The sequence below is a fragment of the Panthera onca genome, chromosome D1 (assembly GCF_046562875.1).
Source record: "Panthera onca isolate mPanOnc1 chromosome D1, mPanOnc1 haplotype 2, whole genome shotgun sequence".
Lineage (NCBI taxonomy): Eukaryota > Metazoa > Chordata > Mammalia > Carnivora > Felidae > Panthera > Panthera onca.
The window spans coordinates 98,936,825-98,962,061 of NC_138348.1; the positions used below are offsets into that span (position 1 = coordinate 98,936,825).

The window sequence follows — 25,237 nt, forward strand, 5'->3', positions numbered from 1 at the left end:
TTCCCAAACACATACTCCAAATGCTTTATTGTTCTGTTGAGATGCTTACAAATACTGAAAATCGCCCAGCCCAGGCCGGGCAACCATGGCCCAGTGTTGGGCAGAGGAGCAGGGTTGTGGGCTTAGTGTTAAGGCGTGAAGGGCTGAGGCCAGACAGCTGGGGGCCTGATCCTCTGCTCTCCATTTCTGTCATCCTTCTGAGGCGGAAGGGAGGGCAGCCAGCCCCCAGGGTCCTCCCCCTCTGCTCAGGTTTCCCCCAGCGGGCGTCTGAGCGGCCCTCCATCCCTGTTAGAAACCCAGCCAGTTCTGTAGAACCCAGTCTAGCTGCCTCTCCCATCTGCTTCCTTCCTCCAGTCTCTGGATGTCCAAGCTTCGTCCCTTCTGGCTCTAAGCAAGGCACGAGTGCAAGGGAGAGGTCTGGACTAGGGGGCGGCCGGCTGTGCACCAGGGCCTGGAGACCTAGGGGGCAGGGAGCAGGTGCTTGGTCCCTTCCCCCGGCATGAGATGCACAAGGTCCTGGGCTGGAGAGGTCGCAGTACGTACCCTCGGATGGGCCCACGGCTGCAGCATGGGCGGAGCCACGGCAACGAGTGTATGACCATGGCGATGAAGCAGTCACTGTGGAGATCGTGGTTGGGGGTCTGCAAAAAGGGGATGGGGTTAGGACCTCAAGGATGGCACTGGAGGTCTCTGGCCCTTGAACAAAGGGGAGAACAGGGTAGAGCGGGGTTGGAGAAGTACACCGCCTGAGCTGTTACCCCACTCTTGATGTGGTTCTCCTCAGCCCCCAAGGCCCCCGCAAAGGGGGCTGAGGCAAGAAGGGATCTTTGGCAGATTCTGGTACCATAATTTGTCCTTTTGCAAAAGAGAACACAGGCTGGGGAGTGCAGGTGCCAGGTCAGAGCTTGAGGCCCCCTCTTGTGACAGCTCCTCAGGCCTGGGGCAGGGCCCTCCAAGGTTACTGCAGATTCTGGGCTCCCGGGAGCCTCCCCACTTTTCATCTGCTGGCTGGTTCTTCAGGGGGCCTGAGCCCAGAAATTCACAGGATGAGCTCCTTACACCGTAGAACAGTACAAAGTCACCTACAACAGCCCCAGGCACGCTCCGCCCTTCCAGGCCTCTGGGGGCACGCCTGTGTGGCCCGGTGTGCACCTCTGTCTCCAGGGCGGAGCAGCAGGTGGGCTGGCCCGAGGGTCCAGGAGGTCCACACCGGTCAGTTCATGAATTGAGTGTAGCCCTCAGCTCCGGTCACGATGACATCCATCCAGATGCGCATGGCCTCGGCAGATGGGGCCACCATGTAGTAGAGCCGGTCATGGGTCTTCACACAGAAGGTGAGGGCTGGGTTCGGGCTCTGCTCAGGGAGAGAGGAAGGTCTAAGCCAGGGCTCACCTCTGACCCCCCATCTGCCCTTTCCCCTCCCCGTCTCCAGGACACCCTAGAGCTCAGGACGGAGTCTGAAACAGGCCCCAAACCTAGTGCCCATCAGTCCAGCGGGCCCCCGCTGGAGACGGTCCCCTCCTCACACCCGGACCATCCTTGGGCCCTGGCAGGGCCGTACCCTGCGTCGTGGGGGCACTGTTCCTCAGCGAGCCCGGGGGCACAAAAGTATCACAGGAATCGGACACAAAGGGCCCTTCCCGTGAGGACCAGAGTCTCCTCTCAGCCCAAGAGGGGCCGATGGAAAAAGCTGCAGGTGGGATGCTGGGCCGCAGAGGAGGGGAGGTCAGGGCTGAGGTGGGCACCCGAGGCTTGGGGGGAGGGAGGCTGATCACATGAGGGCAGACAGCCCAGGCCTCGGACACATCCCCTCTATCAGTCCCCCCAGCCAGAACCCTCCCGGAGAACCCCTTCCTCCCTTTAGCCATCCTTTCTATGGTGCCCACCCCTCCCCCCACAGGGACACAGCCTGCTGTCATCTCAAGAGAGGGGGCCGCAAGCCACCCCCCACTGCTCCTCCTTCAGGCCTGGGGAAGGGGGGCGGAGGGAGAGTAAAGGGTCAGGGACAAGTAGGGGACAGGAGGCATTAATGCGCAGTAGTTTTGGTTACACGTAGGTGGGGGAGGGGTACCTCGGTCACCACAGTGAAGCTGAAAAACCTCTTCTGGGAAGGGGAGAGGGAGAGAGGAAGAGAAAGTTTACAAAGAGACCAAACCATGGGTCCAAGTCTCTGGAGGACGCAGGCTGGAGGCTGTCGTCCCACAACGCCGCGGGGCCCGCCCTCACCTTGGCCGCACTGCGCAGGTGGTCATAGTAGACCTCCTCGATGGCCTGGAAGTAGATGACCCCCTTCAGCTTCGTCTCATGCTTGTCTGCAAAGGAAATAAGGCCGGGCTGAGGAGGCCTGTCGTCCCTCAGGTGACGTGCTGCTGAAGGAGCACCCCTGCCCCCAGTCTGAGAAATGGGGTGAGTCCCAGGACTCCAGAACAGAGCCCAACATGGAGCCCCGAAGATCTGGTCAGTGCTCAGCCTTGCTCAGAATTAGAGAACGCAAATTAGAACTCCACTGAGATACCACTTCTCACCTACCAGAATGGCAAAAATATGCCAACAATAAACAGCACCCCTTAGGTGGGGCTCTGGAGAAACAGGGGAGGTGGTCTGGTAAGTGACAGACAGGTAAGTCCTACCAGGATTAGGTGTTTGCCCTTCGAGCCAATGATTGCACTTACGGACATTTATTTTACAAGTAACAAATTTACACGCGTATTCACCCCAACAGTATTGGTAGTCATGAAATACTGCAAACAACGCACGTGTCCCCGAGTAGAGATTGGTTAATCAATTATAGTTTAGCACATGAGGGGATACTACACCGCTCTTAAATGATTCAGAAATCTCTGATACATAGTTTCAGAAATACAGCTTAACTTAAAATGTATCAGATGTAGATCTACCTCACACAGATCTGATACGTTAGCAGTAAAAGAAGGAATGCATTGTATGCCACCTTTTGTGTAAGAAAACGAGTAACAGTCTATGTTTGCATTTGCTTACATTCTAAAACTCTACAAGGACACACAAGAGATTTATAATCAAAACAGTCATCTGGAGTGAGCAGAGGCATAAGTCCCAATCTAAAGCTTTTTGGGCGTTTTGATATCAGAACTCTATGAATGCACTGGCCTATTCGCCTCTAATATTAAAAGACAGAAAGACGCGTAGCACCTAGAGGCAGGGGTGACAGGAAGAAGGTGGGCAAGCTAACAGCAGAGGGGACCGTTCCAGTGGGGAGGGAGGGGAACTGCCAAGGGAAAGCCCAGGGCCTGGGCCATCTTGTCTTGTGGCAAACTGCTCGGGCACCACAACCGAAAGGTCACACACAGTCACTAAACTCAGACAGTGACAGCCGATGGCCTGCACCTTGCTCCGCACCCTTCCCCCACCCCTGTGTCCTATCCGGCCTGAGTCCTCCATCCGGGAGCACTGCTGTAGCCTCCTCGATGTGCCCCGGCCCCACCCTCTGCCCCTTCAACTCCTCTCCCCTAAGGACAAGGGAGCGATCTTCCTAAAGCAAACCTAATCCTGCTGCCTCAACCCTCGAGCCTCCCGGCCAGTCCCCTCCCCGGGAACCTGCCGCCATCTTGGCTTGCCAAAGGGTACTTACAGGCCGGTGCCAACACGCCCCTCTGGTCTTATCTCACATCCTTCCCCTGCACCAACGCGTTCTATCTGGCCAGGTGGAGCTGCTGACCAGTCCCTTAAGAGTATGCTCTGCATACACTGGAGCGGTCTCCAGCCCATTCCCTTGGCAAATTCCTAAATGGTCGTCCAGACCTATTGCGAGTGTCACCGCTGTGGTGCCTGGCTGCACTCCCCTGTGTTCCCACAGCATGGATGTTCCTCTACAGAACTTAACCATACTAAATCTGAGCCCTTCTTTACCCGTCTGTAGGTCTACCTCCTCCAACACCAACAGCTATGTGCCTAGCACACAGCAGGTGCTCAGTGCTGAAGGAGCCCTAGGCGCTGGGATCACCAGCAATCACAGATCCTTCTCTTAGGAACCTACAATCCAGTGGGAAGGGAAAGCACAGGCATACAGGCGTTCATTAGCTACGTGACCTCGACAGCACGGCTGGGAACACCGAGAGAGCATCTACGCGTTGTAAGCGGTCGTGAGCACTAAGTGAGAGAACACGTTCGGAGGGTTCAGCACAGTGTCTGGGACACAACATGTGGCAGCTGCGATCGTTACGCCCCTGGGCCGATGGGCCCAGCTCCACCCGACGCTTCCTCTTGGGAGGGGGACGCAGCCCCACCCTGGCCCCCAGGCCCGGCCACCCCTCCAGTAGCACCTGTCCCTTCACTGGAAATACTAACAGCTCCTGCCTCTGCTTCCTAACCAGCCACGTTTCCTCCTCGTGTGCAATGGCTCCCACCCCTGTACACAGCTCCGGTCTCTGAGTCCACATTATTCTCGGCCTTTCTGCAGCATCCCTCGTCCCCGGCGACACGACGCTCCCTGCCTGCAAACGTCTGCTCCTTGGGCTGGCTTCCCTCCCTGTTTCCGCCTCTCATCTGAAAGTCGTCTTCCTTCGTTCCACAGACATTAAGGAAGGTCACAGAGGCCAAGGGCCAGCCCAGCACCTGGCATGTGGCTTCCTGCCCCTCGTCCCTTTGCCCGTCCCTCTGCTTCCTCCTTCCCCAGGGCATGGACTTTCATCTCCCTCTGAGGTCCAGCTGCCCCCGCTCAGGCTTAGCTCTGCTTCTTAGCAGCTGTGAGACCCTGGGGAGTTTACTTACTTAACCTCTTGGAGCCTATGTTCCTCATCTGTAAGATGGGCGTGAAACAGTGCTTCCCACCCAGGACGATGACGAAAAGTAGACGAGACGAGGCACGCAGAATGCTTAGCACGGCAGCCCGCTCAGGCGAGTGCTCGGTGAGGATGACCTGCTATCCCTATTACTCCAACCGATTCAACTCCAACCCTGACCTTTCTCCTCAACCTACATGTCCCAGGGGCACTTCAACCTCGACAGGCCTAAAATGGAGCTCTTCTCCCCGGGCCTGTTTCTCTCAAATCCCCACGAAGTCCCTTCCCAGACGCATGTGCCTCTGCCCGCACACCCAGGGCCCCAGGCAATCAGGGAAGGCTTCTTGGAGGGGGTGGAACTCAGGGAGCAGGTTAGAGGGGACGCAGGCACTCCAGGCCTGGAGGTCCCTGGCACCAGACATTTAAGCCCTGACCTTTCAGGCTCCGAGCAGGATTGCTCTTCCTGGCTGGGGGCGGGGTGGCTGGACTGGCCGAGCAGCCCCGCTAATGACTTGCGGACAGACCCCAGCTGGGGCATTTCATGCCAGTGCAAGGCGCAGTTAAGCTTCTCTTTACCTTCCGCCACGGTGGCCAGCAGTGCTCTAAAAATGCATGCTCTCCAACAAAGGGGGCGGTGACGCAGAGGGCCGCAGAGCCCCCAGCGACGCGCCATGTACACGGATGCGTATCGGGTAAGAACGACCTTTGTGGTTCTGAGCCACTGGGGTCTCAGGACTGGCTGTCCCCGCGGCATGCCCTGGCCTCTGCTGACCAGCGTGCGACACGGCATCCTGCGCTCGAAGTGGGAACTGTCCAGAGAGAGGGAGGGGATTCTAGGGACCGGCAACCGAGCCGGAGGCCGGGCGGAGGAAGCCGTGGGAGGAGGCGCCTGTGGGCCCCCTCCAGGAATCCACAGGACTGCACACGCGCACAGCGTCCGGGGTCCCCTGCAGCATTCCCATCGTGTACCGCTTTCACTCCGTTCAGTATCTGCCTCCCCGACAGCAAGCTCCGAGGGGCAGAGCTGTGGCCACCTGCCTGTCAGCAAGGACCAGGACAGTGCCCGGAACTTAGGATGCGCTCGGTTATGTTGCCAAATACACGAAGGTGGACCGTGCTCTGGATGCTGTCAGGGAGGGGACAAGTGCTCAGCTCAAGCCCCTGGCCCCCGGCTTGTAAGCCTGGCTTCCTTCCAGAAGCGTCCAGGCTCTGAGACAGTCTCACGGGAACTTACCCACATAATAGGAAAGGGTGCGCTTGAGCCGGTCGAAGACAAACCAGCGCTTCTTCCACGACTTAATCTTGCCCCCCATCTTGACCAAGTAGCCGCGGCAGACCTGGTGAGAAGCGGGAGTGAGGAGGGACCCGAATGCGCAGTCCCTAAACCTTCCTTCCCCGAGCAGCAACAGAAAGGCCATCCCCTCTGCCTGTATTTTGGGGGGCTGTCCCCAACATCTCTTTAAGCCAGCACACCAGATCCCGGGACAGAGACCTCTGGTGTTAGGGCAGGAACTAGGGCCACTATCCCAAGGGCCCGGGAAATGCCCAGAGCAGGGGGTCCTCCCCCCAGCACCCCGGGGGCCACGCACGCCTCGTACCTTGCTGCTGAGCACCACGTGCAGGCAGGTATCGACACCGTGGCCCGACGACTCAATGTGGGTCTTCAGATCAAAGTCCTCCTTCCGGATTGGCAGGTAGCGGGTCAGGGGTCGTGCCTGGGAGCAGAAGGCAGGCTCAGCAGAGTCTCTCTCTTCCCACACTGTTCCCTTGTCAAGGTCTCTTGGCTTCAGCCCTGAACCCCCACCAATGCCAACCCTCCCTCCCACCCCCAGGGAAGTCACTCTGGTTTCACAGGGCTTGTGGCAAAAGCAGAGACCTAGCAGGTCCGCACTGCCGCAACCTAGGCCTGGGCAACTGTTGAGTGGCTCCGTGCCTCAGTTTCCCCACCTAGGACCAAGATACAACCTTTCCTGTCTTGTCCCTGCCCCTCATCTCCTTCCTGGGCTGAACGAAATAAGGCAAGAGGCCAGATGTGAACGTGCTCTGGAAAGCAAAGCCCAGTAGGAAATCCGGCCTCTGACTTCCTATTGGACCTTGTTTGGATCGCATGCCCTCTCTGGACCTCAGTTTCCTTATCAGTATTTTTTTTTTTAATTTTTAAATGTTTATTTATTTTTGAGAAACAGAGAGTGTGGGTGGGGGAGGAGCAGAGAGAGAGGGAGACACAGAATCCGAAACAGGCTCCAGGCTCTGAGCTGTCAGCACAGAGCCCAACACGGGGCTCGAACTCATGAACCATGAGATCATGACCTGAGCTGAAGTCAGACACTTAACCGACTGAGCCCCCCAGGCGCCCCAGTGTTTATTTTTGAGAGAGAACGAGAGAGCATGTGTGAGCAGGAGAGGGGAAGAGAGAGGGGGGACAGAGGATCCCTAGCAGGCTCTGTGCTGACAGCAGTGAGCCCCATGAAGGACTCGAACTCACAAACCGTGAGATCATGACCTGAGCCAAAGTCAGACGCTTAATTGACTGAGCCACCCAGGCACCCCCCTGATCGTTTCTTAATTCCCAAGCCCAATCCAGGTGGCCTGCCCCCTAGAGTTTATGCTGTTGCTTCCCAGGACCAGGGAGCTGTGGTCACTGGTCCCTGTCGGGGTAAATCCCACAGGACCAGACACGCAGGGGTGTTGGGGGACTAGAAGACCCAATGGGAAGGAACAGCCTGTGTGAGTCCCATGGGCTCTCACAGGGGGGCCAGGATTTGGGACCAGAGACACAGGCAGACCTCCCCACACAACCTAATTTCTTCTGCTCAAATCTTCTGCATAGGGCAAAAGCACAGGACTCCGGTGCCACGGAGAAACGAGTCCAAGTCTCTCTTAGAGATGTAAACCAAGAGTCAGAGTGACATCATCCGCCCACGGGGCTGGGGGTGGGGAGGGGGCCAGGGGGGGCGGAGCTTCGAGTCTGGTGGAGTGAGGACCAGGACAGCCACAAGACACACGCACACCCAGGTGTCTGGTCCTTGGGGCCGAATGAGTCCCACGTAGAATTCTGCCTGGTGCTGAGCCAACAGCAACCTTTTCTGGAGGAGGGTAGCTTTCACACCCCAGGGTACCCCCACCCCTCCACAGCCCCGCCCAGCACACCCCAGCACCCACTCACCTGGGAGAACTGTTTCTCCCGCATCTTGACCTCCTTCTCCACCAGCTGCTGCCTCCTGGCGCTCTCGCTCTGCAGCCTCCGTTCCACCTGCTCCCGCCGCCTCCGCTCCTCCTCCAGGGCCTGCCTGCGGAGCTCCAACTCCCGCTCCTGCCCCCAAAGCCAGCAGTCAGGGCCCACGGCTGCCTTCTCCCTCCCCTTCTCCGGGTGCCCCTCCTCAGGCTGGGGCAGAGCTGCAGGAGGCGCCCACCTCCGAGAGCAGGCTGGCACGAGGAGGCATCAGCCCCAAAACCCACCTTCCCCAAGCACCTTGCTCGTAAGGGGCAAATGCTTTAAACCGAGACCAGGCTGGCTTCCAATCCTGGCTCTGTCACCGGTCTGAGCTCTGTGACCCTGACAAAATCGTGTAAACGCCCTAAGCCTCAGCTGCCTCGCCTGTAAAATGGGGCCAAGAGTGCCCACCTTCGGGGATTATAGTGAAAAGTAATGAGGTCGTGTATGTAAATGCCCATCACTGATTCCAGCATGAAGGAAGCACTGAATAAATAAGTAAACATGGCTCTCACAATGTTTACTTCAATCCCTAAGACACCGATAATCTAAGCAACTGGGTTTTTGTGATACTGAATATATTCAGTAATCCTTCCCTAGTCCCTGAGGCCCTTTGAAGTCAAATTACAAACATTTGTAGTTGAACTTCAAATTTTACGGAGAAAAAAAGTGCACGTACAGAAGCCATTATTAGAAGATTTTAAAAGCCATTAAAACAAATCATCAGGGGCGCCTGGGTGGCTCAGTCGGTTGAGCGTCCGACTTCGGCTCAGGTCATGATCTCGCTATCCGTGAGTTCGAGCCCCGCGTCGGGCTCTGTGCTGACAGCTCGGAGCCTGGAGCCTGCTTTGGATTCTGTGTCTCCCTCTCTCTCTGACCCTCCCCCATTCATGCTATGTCTCTCTCTGTCTCAAAAATAAATAAACATTAAAAAAAAAATAAAAAAAAAAAAAATCATCAAACACAAAGCGTGTCAGAGATGCCCAATGTCCTCATCAACACAAACAACTTCCGTGCCATTGGCTCCTGCTTGCCGTTTCTTCCCGGCTCAAAATTTAGCAGGGTCTCCTTCCTCTCCGTTTGCCAAGAGCTGCTTGTAAATCTGGCCCCCGCGGATGTAAGGCTGAGAGGCCTTCCTTTCTGGCTGGTCTAGCTGCTGACCCCTGCCCCCTGCACCCCACTCTCATCTTGAGAGACGAAGAGCACCCCAAGAGTGGAGACAGAACAGACCCTTCACTCGCCCTCCTCCCCAGGCACCGACTCCTCAGCCTGGCTGTGCCCTGGGGACAAACCAGGGTCCCGACCTTGGGCCCACTTCCCTCTGCCAACCTCTGCTCTGGCCTGGACACCTGCCTTCTCTTCCGGCCCCAGCCCCCCCCCCATGCTGGGCCCCCATTCCCGCCTTTCTTCACCGTCCCCAAGGGGAAGGACCCGCCACTCGCGCAGACGCAAATCAGAACTCTCGTGGCGGCCAAAACACCCACAGAAGCAAACACTCAAAGGCTGCACGTTGCCGAAAGGGAAATTCCTGGCTGGACGAGGGTTCCTGTGCTGCCTCCTCTCATCCTAAGAGCCATGTCACCAGGCCTCCTCCATCTGACGAACACGACTTCTAAAACACTCTTCCTCAAGGGAAGGTCTCGGGGCGCCTGGGTGGCTCGGTCGGTTGAGCGGCTGACCTCGGCTCAGGTCATGATGTCGCGGCCCGTGAGTTCGAGACCCGCGTCGGGCGCTGTGCTGACCGCTCAGAGCCCGGAGCCTGTTTCGGATTGTGTCTCCCTCTCTCTCTGCCCCTCCCCCACTTGCGCTCTCTGTCTCTCGAAAATAAAAACTTTAAAAAAAAAGGGGGGGGGGGGAGCGCTTGGGGGTGGGACACAGGCCCCGGGCAGCCGCGGGCCCACCAGCGCAGGCCTGCCTCACCCTCGACTCCATGAGGCGGCTCTTCTCCGCGTGCGCTTCTTTCAGCATCTTCTCCATCTCCTCGATCTTCCCCACGTCCAGGCCGCTCACGCTGGGGGAGGGCGAGAGTGGGGGCATCAAGGGGCCGGGAGGCGGCTGGCGGGGGCGGGGCCGGCCCCCTCGGGCGGGTACCTGGACACGGTGTCCGGGGAGCAGGCCGAGGTGCCGCCCGTGGAGATGCTGGTCTCCATGCTGTCGGAGCTCTCCAGGCTCAGGGTGTCGTAGGCGTGCTCGCCGTCCTCCCCGCGCTCTCGGCCGGCCGGCAGGTGGTGCAGGATGGAGTGGTGCATGAGCGGGGGGAAGCCCGAGGGGCCGGGCGGGAAGGGGGCCGCCCCGTGCAGGGCATCCCACTGGCACTGCGCCTCGGCCGCAGCCTTCTGCTTCAGCTCGGCCAGGCGCCGCCGCTGCTCCTCGATCACCTGCTGCCCTGCGGGAGGGACGGGGCAGTCACGGTGGGCCCTGCGGGGGCCGCCGGCAGAACCACAGACAGAGGGAAGGGGCGAGCGGGGAGAGGTCAGCACCGGGCCCACCCCTCGGCCCCCGCAGCTCCACGTCCGGCTGCCCTGCCAGGGTCTCTGTCGCCTGCACAGCTGGCCGCGGCCGTGCGGTCCGGCTTCAGCGCTCCTCCTGTTTCCTGAGCACCCGCCACCCCCCCTCCCCCTCCGCCCCGGCCCAGAGCGGGGCAGGACTCATGCACCGCCCTGCCCGCTGGGGAAGGGGGAGAGGGAAGGGCGTGAGCAGGGCGTCCATGCAAAGCCAGCCGTGATGCAGAAGCAAGAGCCACGAGAGCGGGACAGAGGGGGGAGACGACAAGGCAGGAGACAGCTCAGCGGGAGGCGTGAGGCCAGCCAGACACCCGGCCCCAGGTCGGCCCCGGGTCAGCCGGGGAGCCTGCCTGGGGGCAGCGAGGACCCGCGCAGAATACATCATGCGGACGCCCAGGCGGGGCTGCCTGACCAAAGCAATGCCCTCAGTGACCAACGCTCTACCTGCTGGGTCGTCGGTTGGGGGGGGCTCGGCAGGAAGCGACTCGCCTGGTGTGGGGGGCCCCGGGCAGAGAGACACAGAGGGGACGAGACGAGAGAGAGGCACAGACATGGGCTTTCAAAACAACCAAAATGCACACAGGCAGCAAGGACTCCAGGGTCCCCAGAGCCAGTATCTTAGGGAACCATTTCCGGAGGTCATCACGTCCACCCTCTGCCTCCAGACAGGGCAACGTCCATCCCGACTCAGATCAACAAACATCTTCCTTGTTTGCTGTGCTCTCTGGGAAGACCGCACAGCCCCCAACCCCGAATCTCTGGACAAATATCCAGGAAGCTCTCCTTTCAGTATCGAACCTAAATGCTTTCTGCCCTCACCTGGAACTCAAGTAAAGCAAAAACATCCCACAAAACGTGAGGCACGGAGGGAGGGGGGTGGTGGCAGATATCCAGGCCCCCCGGGAGAGCGGGCGGGTGGGCACTGCGGCCACTCACCCTTCTGCTGCAGGGCCAGCTGGCGCTTGGTCTCAATGTCCTGCAGCGTGGCCGCCAGGTTGCGAGGAAGGCTGCTCGTGCCATTCTGGGCAAGGAGGACACTCTGCGGCGAGGGGGGGGAGGGAAGTGGAGCATGGGGACCCGAGGCTCAGAAGACCCCCCCCCCCCCCAGGCTCCCCTGGGGCGGCTCCGCCCCCTCCCCGGTGTGGCAGTCTCCATCCCCCTACCACCACCTTGCCATACACTCAGCCCACCCGCTGTCCTCAGACCTTTGGGGAGGGGCTACGGCCCAGGGTAGCCACGCTGAGCTGGGAGGAGGAGGAAGAAGAGCCAGAGGAAGAGGGGAGAGGGCCGCTGCGGGTCCGGGGCAGGGGGCTGGTGGCCTCACCATCCATCTTGGAGCGGTAAACCTGGAGGGAAGAGATAGCGCGGGGTCAACTCCGGCTCCCCACCGGCCACCACCCCCACCCCCCCACCCCACCCCCGTCACCTAGGCTGGCTGCGATCCAAGACACCGCCCTGGCACCGGGCCTCTGAGGCCGCTGCTAACTGACAACAGCATTGAGCTTCTCGGGCCAGACCAACGGACAGGTGTTACTGGCGGCTGCCAAGCCTCCTTTCCGGGCAGTTCCTCCCTCGGCCAATCCCCGGTCCCACCCCAGGTCTCAGAAAAGATCTCGTAAATCGACCCAGGCGAGGCGCTAACATGGGCCGGGCAGAGCCGTACAGGAGACCGACTAGAAGCCAGGGTTCCCTCTGGTCCCAGCTCTGCCACTAACGGGCTGTGTGACCTTGGGCCCTGCGCCTCCCAGCTCTGGGCCCGGGCTTCCTTATCTGCAAGAGCAGGGAGCAGGGCTAGACCAAATAACCGCCAAGCTCCCTCACGGCCCTCGTGTTTGCGGGAACACCGGTGCCTGAAGTCAAGATCCCTGACTCTTGGCATCGGCTCTGCTACGTCCTAGTTGTGTGGCCTTGGCGGGACTGCTTATCCTCTCCGGGCCCCAGTGACTGAGCTGTAAAATCAGAGTTAACTGTGCTCACGATGAAAGGAATCAAAACATGGGAAAGTCTCTAACCAGCTGGACACAAAGTAGAGAGAGGGTGGCTCACAGGCTCCTCCCAAAGGGAGCACAGAATCTGAGCTGAGATCGGGGTCTTAGAGGTCCTGTGCCTTCACTCCAGGAGTGAATCTCGAAGGCAGGGGTCTCGGGCACAGCAGCAGGTCGGCGGCGTGCACCCTGGGGGAGGACGCTACCTGTGCCCGCCCCCCACCCGCCCCCACCACAGTCAGCAGCTTGCTCCAGGCTCAGCTCGGACTGCACCCTCCACGGAAACCGTGAGGAGGCCGGGCACGTCTCTGTCCCATCAGGACTGCCTCCAAGTGTCACCCCCGGGGAGACCAGGAGAGCAAAGTGCTGGCAGTTCTCCCAGGACACGAGTTCCAGCTGCCACGGGCCCAAGAGTGCGTCTTGCCCCCAGACCCAGGGAGAAACTCTGCCAGGGACAGAGCAGGGCCACAGCCTACCGTAGCTCAAGGCACCAAGCCGATCTCAACCCGACCACTGCTCCTGGACCCCCCTCCACTGGACAGTCAATCCTGTACGTCATCCTTGGACTCAGGGGCTGGCCCCAGCTGCCCGAAGTGCCAGGATGGCGCTAGGAGACCTACTGCCCTGACTCAACGGACCCCCACCCTCTAGGGAGGCACCGTGTGGCTGCTGCATTGGCAGGAGGTACCCGGCACAGAGAGCAGCAGGGCTTGGGAAGGAACGGGCAGGGAGAGAGGGGGTTACCTGCAGCTGCCGGGAAGCTTTGGCGGGCAGAGGCGGGGGAGAGGAGCGCGGGGAGGCTGTAGCGGGGCCGGGCCCCAGCCCGGCCATCAGCTCCTGGTACCACTGCTCTAAGTCTACAGCAGGGAGCAGCAGCTCCTCCATCTGGAGCGGGGCGTGGGGGGAGGGGTGTGGGGAGAGGGGCGTGGGGAAGGGGTGAGGAGAAGAGTCCGGAGAGCAGGGGAAGGAAGGGTAGGAGGACGGGAGAGAAGGCAGAAGAAAGGGGAAGGGTGCAGGAAGAGTAAAGGAAGACCGAGCAGGGAAACACGGAGGTGAGGGAGAAGGGAGGGAAGGAGGGGAGAGAGGACAGCATAAAGAGAAGGAGGAGAAAAACAGTGAGAAAACAGTTGCTGTGAACGCGCTAAGGGCAAAGAGGAACAGTCAGGACACAACTCCCAGACCAGAGACACGTGCTGTGCCCACCATGATGCCAGACAGCCAGCGTCCGCAGGCACCGAGCGCTCCCAGGGGGCCAGCCTGGAGCTCAGAAGCCAGGAAGCAGGAGCGGAACACACACACACACACACACACACACACACACACACGCACACGCGCACGCGCACACGGGCGCACACACACATACACACAGAGCCACGCCAGCAGCGGGCTGGGGGTGGCAGGGACACACAGACCACCAACCTTGGGTGAAGGCGTGATGGAAGCGAAGGAGGAGGAAGAGGGCAGCGCGGGAGGAAGGCAGGTGGTGGGAACCAGGTCCCGGGAGGCAGGGGCCCAGAGAGGCGGGCCTGGCACAGGGGCTGCGGGCATGGGCGAGGTGCCCCACATCGCCTTTAGCTGCTCAAGCGTCACGTACTTGGGGGAAAGGCCAGGACGCAGGAGGGAATACAAGAGGTTAATGGAACTGCAACCCAGGAGCTGGCCCTGCCCACAGGCGAGGGAAGGGTGAGCACAGGAAGCGCAGAGCAGCAGAGGCCTGCAGAGCCCAGGAAAGCAAGTCCTCTCTAGGCAGGACGACGCCCTCACGCCCAAGCAGAAGGCTGCCCGGCCTTGAGCCATCAGGAGCTGAAGCTCCCGAGGCCCCAGGCCATACAGGGAACCACTCCCAACCCCCCTATGCCGGCTGCCCTTCTCCCTCACCGCTGGACACAGACCCCATTGTCCCCCAAGCCCCACCCAGGACTGAGGGACAACCTGGGCATCCACAGGAGGCCCTTGGGCACAGGTGGGCTCACTCAGTGGCCGGTACCTCACTGTCAGGCAGGGGCTGGGCGAGCACGCTGGGGGAGGTGGCAGAAGCATGGGGGTCCAAGCGGAAGCACAGCTGGAGAACCTCTGCCAGGCTCACATACTCCTAGGGTGCCCGGTGGGAGGGGGAGGGATGGGCAGAGAAGAGGTCAACAGGGTACAACCAGGCACCTGACACCCACACTCCATGCCTTAGGGCCATCACTCCATTCAGTACAAGATCCAGAGCAAGGAGCGTGGCAGGGGGTGCAGGAGGGGGACTCAGCTGTCTACTGTGACCGGAGACAGCTGGGGAGAGGGAGGGGCCAGAAAAGGGCAGGCAGAACTGTCTGAAGGCACTTCTTGACCTGTACTTTTGAGGCTGCCTTGGCAGCCCGGCCCTGCCCGGGGCAGACTCTGAAGGCCTATCCCTGGGTTTGCTCTGGGCTAGGGACAGGAGAAGCCTAGGGAAGGCCTTCCGAGAGTCCACCGAGAATCAGGACCCAACTCCCAGAGAGTCCTTCCGTCTCCCCCATCTTGGGCCCCAGTGGGGCACACACACACACTGCATCGAGCACCAGCCACCATTCCCGAGGGTCTCCTCGCACCCATGTGCCGGGGCGGGAGCTGGGAGGGGTAGGCTCACTAAGTGGGTGAGCTAGATGGGCTTTGAGAAAGAGGCCTCAGCAGGGAGCAGCTAAGAGCCCAGGTGGAAAAACGGGCCCACCCCCCAAGGGTTAGTACGTAGGAAGAGACTAGCGCATCAGACTGCGGTGTGGGAGGACAGGGACTGTCACCCTCCCCGAGCATATCCTTAGTCCCCTGAGCTGATCGAGGCGGTGGGGGCACGGCAGGCCTCCAAAATGCACACTGAATGCACAGGGTCCCAAGCCTGACCCATCCAGGGGGAGCCCCGGCCTGGCGGAGCCCCAGAGGGCAACTGTCCTCCGGGGGTCAGGGCAAGGGAAAAGGAGCGGGAGGATCCAGTGTGTTGTGAGCACTGATGAATGGCATGCAGATCACGTGCAAATTAACACGCAAGCCGGTGCTGATTTTGCATAGCCTGCCCGGGCCCTCTATGGAGCAGCAGGATGGCACGCTCACTCACACTCTCACAAACTCTGGCCAGAGGATTATTGCCGCACGCCCCTGAGCCAGGCCCTTGGCAGGAGCTGGAGGCAGGAGCTCGGCAAGCAGGCAGACAGGCAGTGGGCAGAGCAGAGCAGGCAGTTAGCTGGGATTACCTCTTGTGCTTTGGGGCAGAGCTGAGTGGAAGCAGGTGGGATTAGGGGGACAGAGGAGGCCCCAGCCTGAGAAGACCCCGGGAAAGGGACCAGACTCACAGTCCCTGAGGACTCGGAGATGAGCAGTTCGGCCTACAGAGAGGGGACATGGTGAGGGGCCGCCCACGCCAGGCCTCAGTGGCAGGGAGGTGGGGAGAAAAGGAAAGAGCTCGGGAACCTGGGCATGTCCTAGTTGGACCTCACGCCCCAAGCAGGCAAAGACTCAGGAAAGGACCGCCTAAGGGATATCAGTGCCCACTACGCTGCCAAGAGCCTCGTTCTAGACTGAAGCCCGAGGAGCTCCGAGAGCAGGGCCCCTGGATTCCTGTGCGAACCCTCGAAGTGAGGCTGCCCGGCCCCGGCCCTTCCCAAACCTCTGAGCTTCCCGCCTTCCCCGCTCATGCCTCCTGAATCCCCCAGATGGATTTGATCACCCAAAATGGTAACATCGGTAAGCTCCTAGGAGCCAGAAAGGTATCTGCAAAGCAGCAGCTGGTAGCCACAGAAGGTCACACCCCAGACTTCAGGGCCACTCGCACTCCAATCTCTCCAGGTCAGGAGAACGTCCCCAGTATTCAGCCTCAGCTACTGGGGAGAAGGTGCCACACGTCGCTCCAGGGCCTCCCAGGAAGCCCCTTGGGCCTGAAGCTAGGGCTGACCCAACCACGTTACCTCTTTGAGGGTCGACGTGGTCTTCGGGAAAGGCCTGCCTCCCGTGAGTGAGTGGTACCTTCTTTCCAGCATCGAGAGCTTCTCCTTCTCCTGCGAGCCCAGAGCGGCCGAGTCAGAACAGGGTGGGGGTGGCAGCACGGGGGGAGCCAAGTGAGGGGGGCCCTCCTGCAGCCGGCAGAGCTCCACCCCAGCCCCCCTGCACTCACCTCCCACTCCCCATCCTGCACCGACCCCGATCCCCCAGCCCAACCTGACCGAGGCTACCTTCTGCAGCAGCTGCAGGGAGGCGTTCTTGTCCCGCGCCAGGCGCTCGGACTCTTGCACGGCCTGGGCCCGGATCTGCCCGGCCTGACCGTCCAGGACTGCCAGGCGCTCCTGAAGGAGGGGGTGGGAGGTCGGTCAGGCCTGGGAGACAGGGCTGAGCCCACGGCGAGGCTTCCCTGTCTCTCCAGTCCAGAGGCCCTTGGCTTGGGTGAAGGGAATCGACCGGCTCTTCTGCTTGGCCTTAACCCACCCCCCGGAATACCGGGGCAACTGTGGTCAGCTCCTCCCTTCACCCGTCCCTCCACCAGTGACTCCGTGCCCCCCGGCACACCGGCTAGAACCCGAGTCCCCAGGTGTAACCTCCCCACCATCAACGAGTCCAGAATCCTGGAGCTACTGAAGAGTTCTCCACCTGCCCCACTCCCACGGCCACCCCCCAAGTCCAGGCCCGCTGCCTTCCCTGCCTGGACTTTGGCACCAGCCCTCTGCCTCCACTCCTGACCTTCCAAGTGTGCCCCACACTGCCACGAACACCTTCTCAAAATGGCCCTGGAGGTCTGTTTTTGTCTGCTTATCCGAATTTTCTAAGCCTTCCAAAAAGAATATGTATTACTTGAATAATGTTTTAAAACTCCACGAGTCAAGTTAGATCACTCCTCTCCTCAAAATCTTTTGACTCGCTACTCACAGGACAGAGCACAAACTGAAAACGGCGTCCGAGGGCTCCCGGGACTGGGCCTACGCTCTTCGACCCCCCTCCCCCTGCCCCCGGCCTTCTGTGTCCACCCCCCCCCCCCAGCCCAGCCGTGGGGCACACTAAGCCACAGAGTTGCACACCCTCAGGCCTCACACTGCCCCCTTGCCCCAGGAGAGCTGTCCCTGTCTTTCCACCACCTAGAGCTCACTTTTCCTCCTAGACCAGTCCGAGTGAAACTTTTCTCCTACATCTTCCTCAATTACCACTCAATTCCTCGGCTCCCTCCTCTGTGCTCAGATTACTCTGCGTCACCATTTGCCTCGTATTACTGGTATTTGTGAACATGTGCCTCCATCACCACCCCGCCCAGACTGTCAGATCCAAGGGCAAGGTCGGGGTCTTTTCTGTCTCCATATCCCCAGTAGGGCTGAGCACAGGGCCTGGCTCAACAGCCATGTGCTAAAAGGAAAAGAAAATCACGTGAGAGAGAAGAATGGGGTTAGGGGAAAACGGGCTGAGTTAATCCCAGGAGGACTTCCTGAAAGAGGCAGCCTTAAAACCACCACCTTTAAGAGCAAGACATGAGCAAGGAGGGAGGGAAGAAGGGAGCTATCCTAAATCTGGGGTCAGCCCAAGCAGGAATTCCCACAGCAAGATCAGCTGTTTAACGAGAACCTGTGAACCTGTTAGAACGCAGTAACTGCTAAACGCTTTGCATTTGTGACCTCATTTAAACCTCTTTTGACGCAGGTGCCTTTACACCCATCTTACTGATGAGAACACTGACATATTCAGGAGCTAGTAAGTGGTACAGCTGGGAATGGAACTAAATCTGTAGGACTCCAAAGCCAGGATTCTGAACCGTCCTGAATCACAGTGGAGAGGATAGGGGAACATTGGGCAGGAGGGCAGACAGAGCCTGGGATTGGGTGGGACACGGGGAGGGGAGGGGAGGGGCGGGTGTGAGGGACAGAAGCTGAGCAGGGCTCACGAGAAGGCAAGGAGAAGGGGCACCTGGCTGGCTCGGTCAGTGAAGCATGCAACTCTTAATCTTGGGGCTGTAAGTTCAAGCCCCACGTTGTGTGTAGAGATTACTAAAAATAAAATCTTAAGAAGAAGAAGAAGAAAGCAACAGCAAGGGGAAGAATGTGACCCCTGGGGTCCTAGTGGCTGACCTCCTAGGAGCCAGGGTGGGTATGGGGAGGTGAGAACAGGAGTCTAATACTATCGACCCCTCCCAAACTTCCTGGAGTTTACACCCACCAAGACCCCAGAGGAATGGGATTGGCTCATCTAGGGCTCCCTGCTGCTTTCTCTGCAGAGGAATGGGGAAGGTTCTTTGGGCCAGGCAGGCCTAGGGTCTCACGCTGACTCAAACTCATAAACTGAGAGGTCTGGAACAAATATGTAGCTTCCCTGAGCCCTCATTTCCTTGTCTGTGAAACGAGGATGAGAGCACCGGCCTTGTGAGACCATCCTAAGGTTGGCACAAGATAACCCAGGAAAGCCTCCTGGCTCGCACCCACATGCTTGGGAAATGCTAGCTTTCTTCCTTCCATCTGTCTCACAGCCAGAAGCAGACGCATTTGTAAGGCAGAGAAACTCAGGGAGAGAGGCAAGGGATCCGGACTCCGGGGGAGGTCCAGGAGCTTGCCACAAGCCACCAAACTCAGGCTAACCCGTCGAGACGCCAGTCGCCACTTTTCGACACCCCTCCCCCTGATCTCGTGGCCGTCACCCCCCACCTACTCACTCCAAACTGCACACGCATGCGTGAGTGTGCACGGACACGGTAGTCTCAGCCAGAGTCACGTGAACTGCCCGGACCATCCTCCCCATTCTCTTTCCTGACCTCTTCCTAACACGTGCTCCACACAAACCTCCTCCCAAATTTACTACACACACGCACGCACCTCTGCCCCATCATCCTGTCCTGGTCTGGCTGAGATCAGGAGCAGGGGATCACAGCATCTGGAGCTCCCGGACTGGTGAGGATATGACACGCAATGCCCTTATTTCGTGGCTCAGCTGAGCCACAGCTGGAAGCCAGGTGGTGCCCTTTCTAGGACCCCTGGTTGGCTCAAACGTCCGGACCTCAGGACCTTGCCTGCTTCCCAGCACATCCACCAGACAGAATGCTCTGCAAGGGCAGCAGCGAGCCTCCTCTTCAGCCTCCTCCTCCTCCTCCTGTACCTCCACCCTTCGTTTCTTTGCCCGGCCGGAGCCCGGCTCTGGGTGTGAGCCCGGTCCACTCCCCACTGGGAGCCCACGCCTACTAACAACAGCTGTTGTCCGCTCCGCGCTTACTAGGATCGGAGCCCATGCTGTCCTCACATATACCATCTTGCTTAGTTCTCTTGACAGCCTGTTCCTGTTTTGCGGTTAAGGAAACTGAGGCTCAGAGAGGTAAAGTTAACTTTTATGGGGTCATCAGCGGGGATCCAATTCACTGGCCTCCGCCCCGCCCCGCCTGGCGCCGAGGCCCCACAGGGGATGGGAGCAGGGCACACCTTCCTCTTGGTGATGCTCCGGAGCAGCTCGGCCTTGCTCCGGAGCAGCCCCTGGCCCGCCAGCTCACGCTCCTCCTCCACGCGGCTCTCCCGCTCCAGCTGCTGGAACTCCAAGTCCTCAAACAGCTTTGTCTCCGTCTCCAGGGCCTCGGCCTCCTTGAACGACAGTGACAAAGGGGGTTGAATGGTGCTCGCAGTACCGCTCCGGGCCTGGGAGGCCAGGCCGCAGAGGTGGGAGTTCTGAGGGCTGGCCCCAGGGAAATCGGGGAAGGGACCTGCCCCCAACCCATCCCCCTTTGCTCTGCTTGGCTTTTTGCCCCTTTCACGGGCATCGCTGCCTGGAGTAGCAGAAAGGTGGAAATCGATCCCCCCAATCCTTCCCTGTCCCTTCCAAGCCACAGCACCGACCCTGGTGTGTCCGGCAGGAAGTGCAGGGCCCAGGTGGTCCCGTCCCACCGCTCTCCTGTCTTCCGGGTGGGTGGCCCTCGGGGGCCAGGGAAGGGGGGCTGGTGAAACTGACCCTTCTCAGCTGCTCCTGTAACTGTTCCCGCACTGACTCGGGGCAGTTATCGAGCTGCGTCTGGAGCTCGGCGTAGAGCGCCTGGCGGGCCTCCAGGTGCCTCTGTCCCGCGGCCAGCTCCGCCCTCTCCTGGTCGGCGGGAGGGGTGGGGAGGGCGGGCACAAGGGAGAAACAGAACACACACTCCTCAACTCTGGCCCGTGGGCAGCAGCGGCCATGGGGGGTGCAGGGCGGGAGAGAGAGAGCTGGGGAGCCGGCAGGGGGTGGGGTGAGGACTAACAGAGGAGAGTAAGCGGGAGAGGAGAAGGAAGAGAAAGGGAAAACACGGAAGAGAAGAGTGGAAAAGGCTAGGAGGCGAGGCTGAAGACAGGACGCTGGCAGGTGCAAGGGAAGCTGTCACACAGGCGCAGGTGTGGGTCTTGGGCAGAAATTTTGGTCTCCTGGAGTCCCCTGGGCTGGAAACACTGGGGTGGGTCCTAAGAAAAGCCTTCTGTTTTCTCTCCAAACCAGTCAAGGCCAAAGCTGGTCCCACATCACAAACACAGAGACTCTGGCTCCTATTTCCCCCTGACTCTGCCACTGCCTAGAGACCAAAATTTAACCCTGGGGGGTGGGGAGGGGTATAGACAGTGAGGGTTAAATCCAGGGGTCCGGCATGAATCGGAAGCTGAGGATGTTAAAGCTACGGCACTGTCGCAGAGGGGACCCCGGCCCGACTCCCTGGGCCTCCCTCCCTCCCGCCCTGGGTGGAGGTGGGTGCTAGCACTCCAGGCTGAACTCCAGCGGGATGAGGGCTGCAATTAGTTCGGCCGTTGCCATGGCAGTAGGAGCCCCAGGAGTGGGTACAGGGAGGAGGTGGATAGTTCTGTCTGGGGCGAGATGACACCTCCCAGGGCGGGAAGGGGGACGAGGGGAGGAGCTGGTGAGTCACCCCTCCGAAGGACAGGCAGAGGAGAAACTAGGATTACTGATTCCAAAACCAGAGCGGAGCCATGGGCTGGGGAGGAAAGCTGAGTGAGCCTGCCCCGCGGCCACTGCCTCCCCACCCCCCACCCTACCACCCCCTCAAATAACTAGGCCCAGAGAGAAGGCAAAGTCCAGGCCTCCAGGCCACGCCAGGTCAATGAGAAAGGAGGTTAGGCAGGTTCCTTCGGAAATGCTGAGCTTACTTCAAGTTCTTCTGCCGAATCCTGCCCCATCCCTCCGGCCCACTCTCGCATCAGGGAGAGGAGTCCTGGGTTCCAAGCACTTTGCCCTCTTAGGACTCAGGCTCTAGGATACCCCCTACATTCTGGATGGCTCAGGGGCGGGAGAAGAGGAGAGGCCTACTCATTCCCACCCTCCGGTTGGGGTATCTGGATTTTGGAAGCCCCAGAGGAAAGCTAGAAGGGCGGCCACTGTGTGGCAGAGGGAACTGGTCTAAACCCCCCAGGGCCATGCCGCCGCAGCCGGACCTCCTGACCCCTCCGCTCCGGAAGGAAGAGAGGGGCGGGAGGTGGACGGCTGGAGGGCAGCCTGCTTCTCCCAGCTGCACAGGAAAACCACCAACAATCTGTGGAGGCTGCACCTGGGCTCTTCCAAAGGGGGGACACTCCTCAGGCTGAGCAGCTCCTCAGCTACGCATTTCCCCCAACCTTTACCCTTCCTGCCAAGGCACCATTGAGTCAAGTTGAGCTGTGCCCCCTGCCCATTCCTTTCTGATCAAAACCCTGGAGTCCCGCACCAAGAAAGGAAGGAGGCAGAATTAGAGGGGAGAGGTCAAGGGCACAGTGGTGCCCCTGCAGTTAGTGCAAAAGCAGGCATGGCTCAGCCCTGCCTGGGTGGCACTGGCAGTTAGGGGCATGCGGAGAGCCCAGGACAGTGATTAGAGGGGGCGTTAGTGCAGGCCTGGTTGGTAAGCGTGGAGTTAATTTGGCACAGAATTCGGGAGTGTGGTTTCGGGGGCCAGAGCCAAAGCTCCAAAAACAAAAAAAGGAGTTGGGGGGTGGGGGGAGTTTGTTGAAGAATCTTTAAGAGTTTCAAAACTGGGACAGGAGGAAGACACTCTCAAAAAATTCAGAAAGAAAATTAAGTCTTGGAAAAATACTGTCAAGTCCAGAAATAGATGGCCCCTCTCCACACTTCAGAGCTTTTGGCACGTTGGTAGGCATCTTGGGCCTAGCTGGCACGGCCCCTGTGGGACGGAGTGACCCCTGCAGGCTGGCACGAAATCTGAAAGGGTCGGGGGCACGAGCTGGGACCACCTGGGACGGGAAGCTGCAGATCCTGAAAGGCTCAGGGGAAGCAGAGACCTGAAGGCCATCCCCCAAAGATCACATCCTGAGCACCTGAGGCATGCTGGGAGGGGCACGTTCTCTAGACAGAGGGACCCACACCCGAGTCACTCCCCAGCACCTGTCCCTCAGGCTATGCTCACTGCCCAAGCAGCAGCTTCGGCACTTCCTAGGAGGGCCAGGAACGGGCAGGCACCCAGAGGCAGCACAGAGACCCAGACAGAGGAGATCCCAGAACCCAGTCCGGCCCCTGCCCGTGCCCTTCAAGCTGACACCTTCCGCAGAGGACAAGGTCCCCCCTCCCCTGACGGGCACAGAGACCACCAGGCCTGTAGGAAGACTGATGAGATGAGAAGTAAGGGGCCCAGAGAAGACGTTTGTCCTTCCCCGGGGGCCACTGGCAGCCAACACGGGGCCAGGCCAGCTGTGGGTTACCTTGTCCCTCTCCTTCTGGATGCCGGTTTCCAAGGTCACCAACTTTTCCTGCAGCTGGTCCACGGCCTTCTGCTCCTTCTGCAGCAACGCCCGCTCTGCCTCCCTCTCCCCCTGCAGCAATGCTCGTTCCATTTCAGCCTGGGGCCAACACCAAGGTCCACGTCAAGGCCAGTCAAGGCAGACGGACGCAGGCCCTTCCAGGGGCCTTGGCTCTGCCCGGGGAGGAACGTGGCCACAGCTGGTCTGGCTACGGGCCCTCCCAGCTCACCTCGCGGGCGGACTCCTGCAGCTGCTGCTCGAGCTCCTTCACACGGACCTTGAGCTGCTCCACTCGCCCCAACACCTGAGCCCGCTCCTCTTCCAGGGCCAGCACCTCCCCCTGGAGCTTGGCGCTGGGCGCATCTTCATGCTGGAGGGGAGGGAAGCCATCAGCTGGGGAAGCCTGGAGCCTTCCGTGACCAGACTAAAAGAGGGGATCCCCATTCCTCAGGGCGCTCGGAAGGGGTAGCCAGACAGAGAGGAGGCAAACTCCCCTCCCTGCAAGGGGAGCAGTACAGCTCAGCTAAAGGGAATGAAGGTTTCCCACTTTGTGCCAGGCCTGGAGGCGGCCCTAAGGACAGGCAGGTCACAGAGTATAGGGAGAACCTGGGAAGCGCATCGACACCTCCCTCTTCCTTGCCTCCTCACATCTCAGCCTCTAGTCCCCGATGTCTTCCCAAACACGATCCTTCAATTACCTCCCCCTCACTGAGCCATCCCTCCACCACCCCTGCCTCCTCTGTCCCCCAGCCCCTCACCAGGTGCTGCCCCCCACCACCACCACCCCACCTCCTGCTGGGTGCTCTCAGTGCTGCTGCACTCCTCCTTGAGATTCTCCTCATCTGAGCGGTCCACGCACTCCCACAGGCGCTGGGTGGCACCTCCGGGCTCCTCGGGGCCCCGCCCAGAGGCTCCGGTGGCCGCTGAAAGGCCTCGTGAGGGCCTCCGGCCCGCCAGCGCCAATGCTGCGGCGGCTTCCCCGATGCTGGGCAGCTCCCCAGCCTCGGGTGCCCCGTCGGCCCGGCTGTACTCAGCACACAGGTTCAGGATGGTCTCCAGGCGCTGGCGTTCCTGGGGAGGGCGGACAGAGCAGGGTGTGAGAGGGAAGGATGCTGGGTCCTGATGGAGGCACCGTGTGCAGTCAGGAGACAGAACTATGACACTAGGTGCCAGGGGCCCAGAACCAAGCCAGGAGAGCCCCAAACCCAGAGTCAGGAGAGGCAAAGGGCAGAAGGGCGCCCCAGAAGTAGGCAGGAGGAACCAGGCCATTGTGCTACCTGCCCACATGGCTAGCCCCTCCCAGCTTCCTGTTTCCTTTCCCTTTTCACTCTGCCCGGAATGGGCTTCCTCGGGGACACACAGCGACACAGACTGCCAAGCAGGCTGAAGACCACAATGGCACACAGATGAACACTCGGGTACTCGCGCTGACTCTCGTCCGCCTAGATCTACAGACACGAGGGTACGGAGACACCCCAGCCACCAACACGGACACACAAGGACACAACATGTGCTCTGCACTCACACGGACAGGCAGGCACGCACACAGGTACCAGCCCTGGCACGCACGGATGCACCCTGGCGCACACTCACACAGATAAACACAGCCTAGCACACAGACAGGTGGGCACGGACACAGACGGCTGGAAAACAGACCCGTGGGCCGACAGGGATGTGACACAGGTTCGTACAAAGTTGTGCCCAGCGTGTATACGCCAGGCCAGACAGACGTGGGACACGGTCCTCCTCATCCCCTACCCCAGCTCCAGGTCACTCTCAGGCTGCCCTCCACTCCCTTCCAGCAAGGTGAGCTGCTGCCTCCGCTCTCCAATGCCCAGGCCCAGCTGGGAGCGCTCCAAGGCCCTGCCCCTGGCCCACCCCCTCCCCACAAAACCCCAGCCACACAGCTCTCAGGGGCCCAGGAGGAGGGACGGTACAATCACGCTCCCCAATCTGGGTCCCCCGCTCTCTCGTGTCCCAGCCTTGAAACCCCACCCCCAGCCCAGGCTCTCCAGGGTACCTCAACCTCAGGGGTCCCTCACTGCAGAGTTTGGCCACGACCCCCCTGGACACGTACCCAGCTTCCCTCCTGCTGCTTGCCCAGTTCCACGTCAAAAAA

At 60.2% G+C, this 25,237-nt stretch overlaps 1 protein-coding gene across 17 annotated transcripts in view; it reads right to left on the reverse strand.

The window, feature by feature from the left end:
- Positions 1 to 10: 10 nt before the first annotated feature.
- Positions 11 to 25,237, reverse strand: part of PHLDB1 (pleckstrin homology like domain family B member 1) — a 45,686-nt gene continuing 20,459 nt past the window's right edge. For 6 of the 17 annotated variants that reach the window (XM_078432822.2, XM_078432821.2, XM_078432823.2 and 3 more), the window contains 21 exons: positions 23,908 to 24,189; positions 23,348 to 23,488; positions 23,080 to 23,217; positions 20,372 to 20,500; positions 19,852 to 20,007; positions 16,645 to 16,755; positions 16,381 to 16,470; positions 15,670 to 15,801; positions 13,880 to 14,053; positions 13,205 to 13,345; positions 11,681 to 11,821; positions 11,412 to 11,514; positions 10,920 to 10,964; positions 10,063 to 10,357; positions 9,892 to 9,982; positions 7,924 to 8,070; positions 6,356 to 6,472; positions 5,992 to 6,094; positions 2,227 to 2,312; positions 2,072 to 2,104; positions 11 to 1,354 (listed from right to left, as the gene is read on the reverse strand). In XM_078432822.2, the coding sequence (XP_078288948.1) occupies positions 1,214 to 1,354; positions 2,072 to 2,104; positions 2,227 to 2,312; positions 5,992 to 6,094; positions 6,356 to 6,472; positions 7,924 to 8,070; positions 9,892 to 9,982; positions 10,063 to 10,357; positions 10,920 to 10,964; positions 11,412 to 11,514; positions 11,681 to 11,821; positions 13,205 to 13,345; positions 13,880 to 14,053; positions 15,670 to 15,801; positions 16,381 to 16,470; positions 16,645 to 16,755; positions 19,852 to 20,007; positions 20,372 to 20,500; positions 23,080 to 23,217; positions 23,348 to 23,488; positions 23,908 to 24,189 (2,796 nt within the window). In that variant the 3' untranslated portion in view covers positions 11 to 1,213. Of the gene's footprint in view, positions 1,355 to 2,071; positions 2,105 to 2,226; positions 2,313 to 5,991; positions 6,095 to 6,355; positions 6,473 to 7,923; positions 8,071 to 9,891; positions 9,983 to 10,062; positions 10,358 to 10,919; positions 10,965 to 11,411; positions 11,515 to 11,680; positions 11,822 to 13,204; positions 13,346 to 13,879; positions 14,054 to 14,447; positions 14,553 to 15,669; positions 15,802 to 16,380; positions 16,471 to 16,644; positions 16,756 to 19,851; positions 20,008 to 20,371; positions 20,501 to 23,079; positions 23,218 to 23,347; positions 23,489 to 23,907; positions 24,190 to 25,237 lie in introns of all 17 variants that reach the window. The other 11 variants (XM_078432809.2, XM_078432813.2, XM_078432814.2 and 8 more) reach the window with 11 other exon arrangements.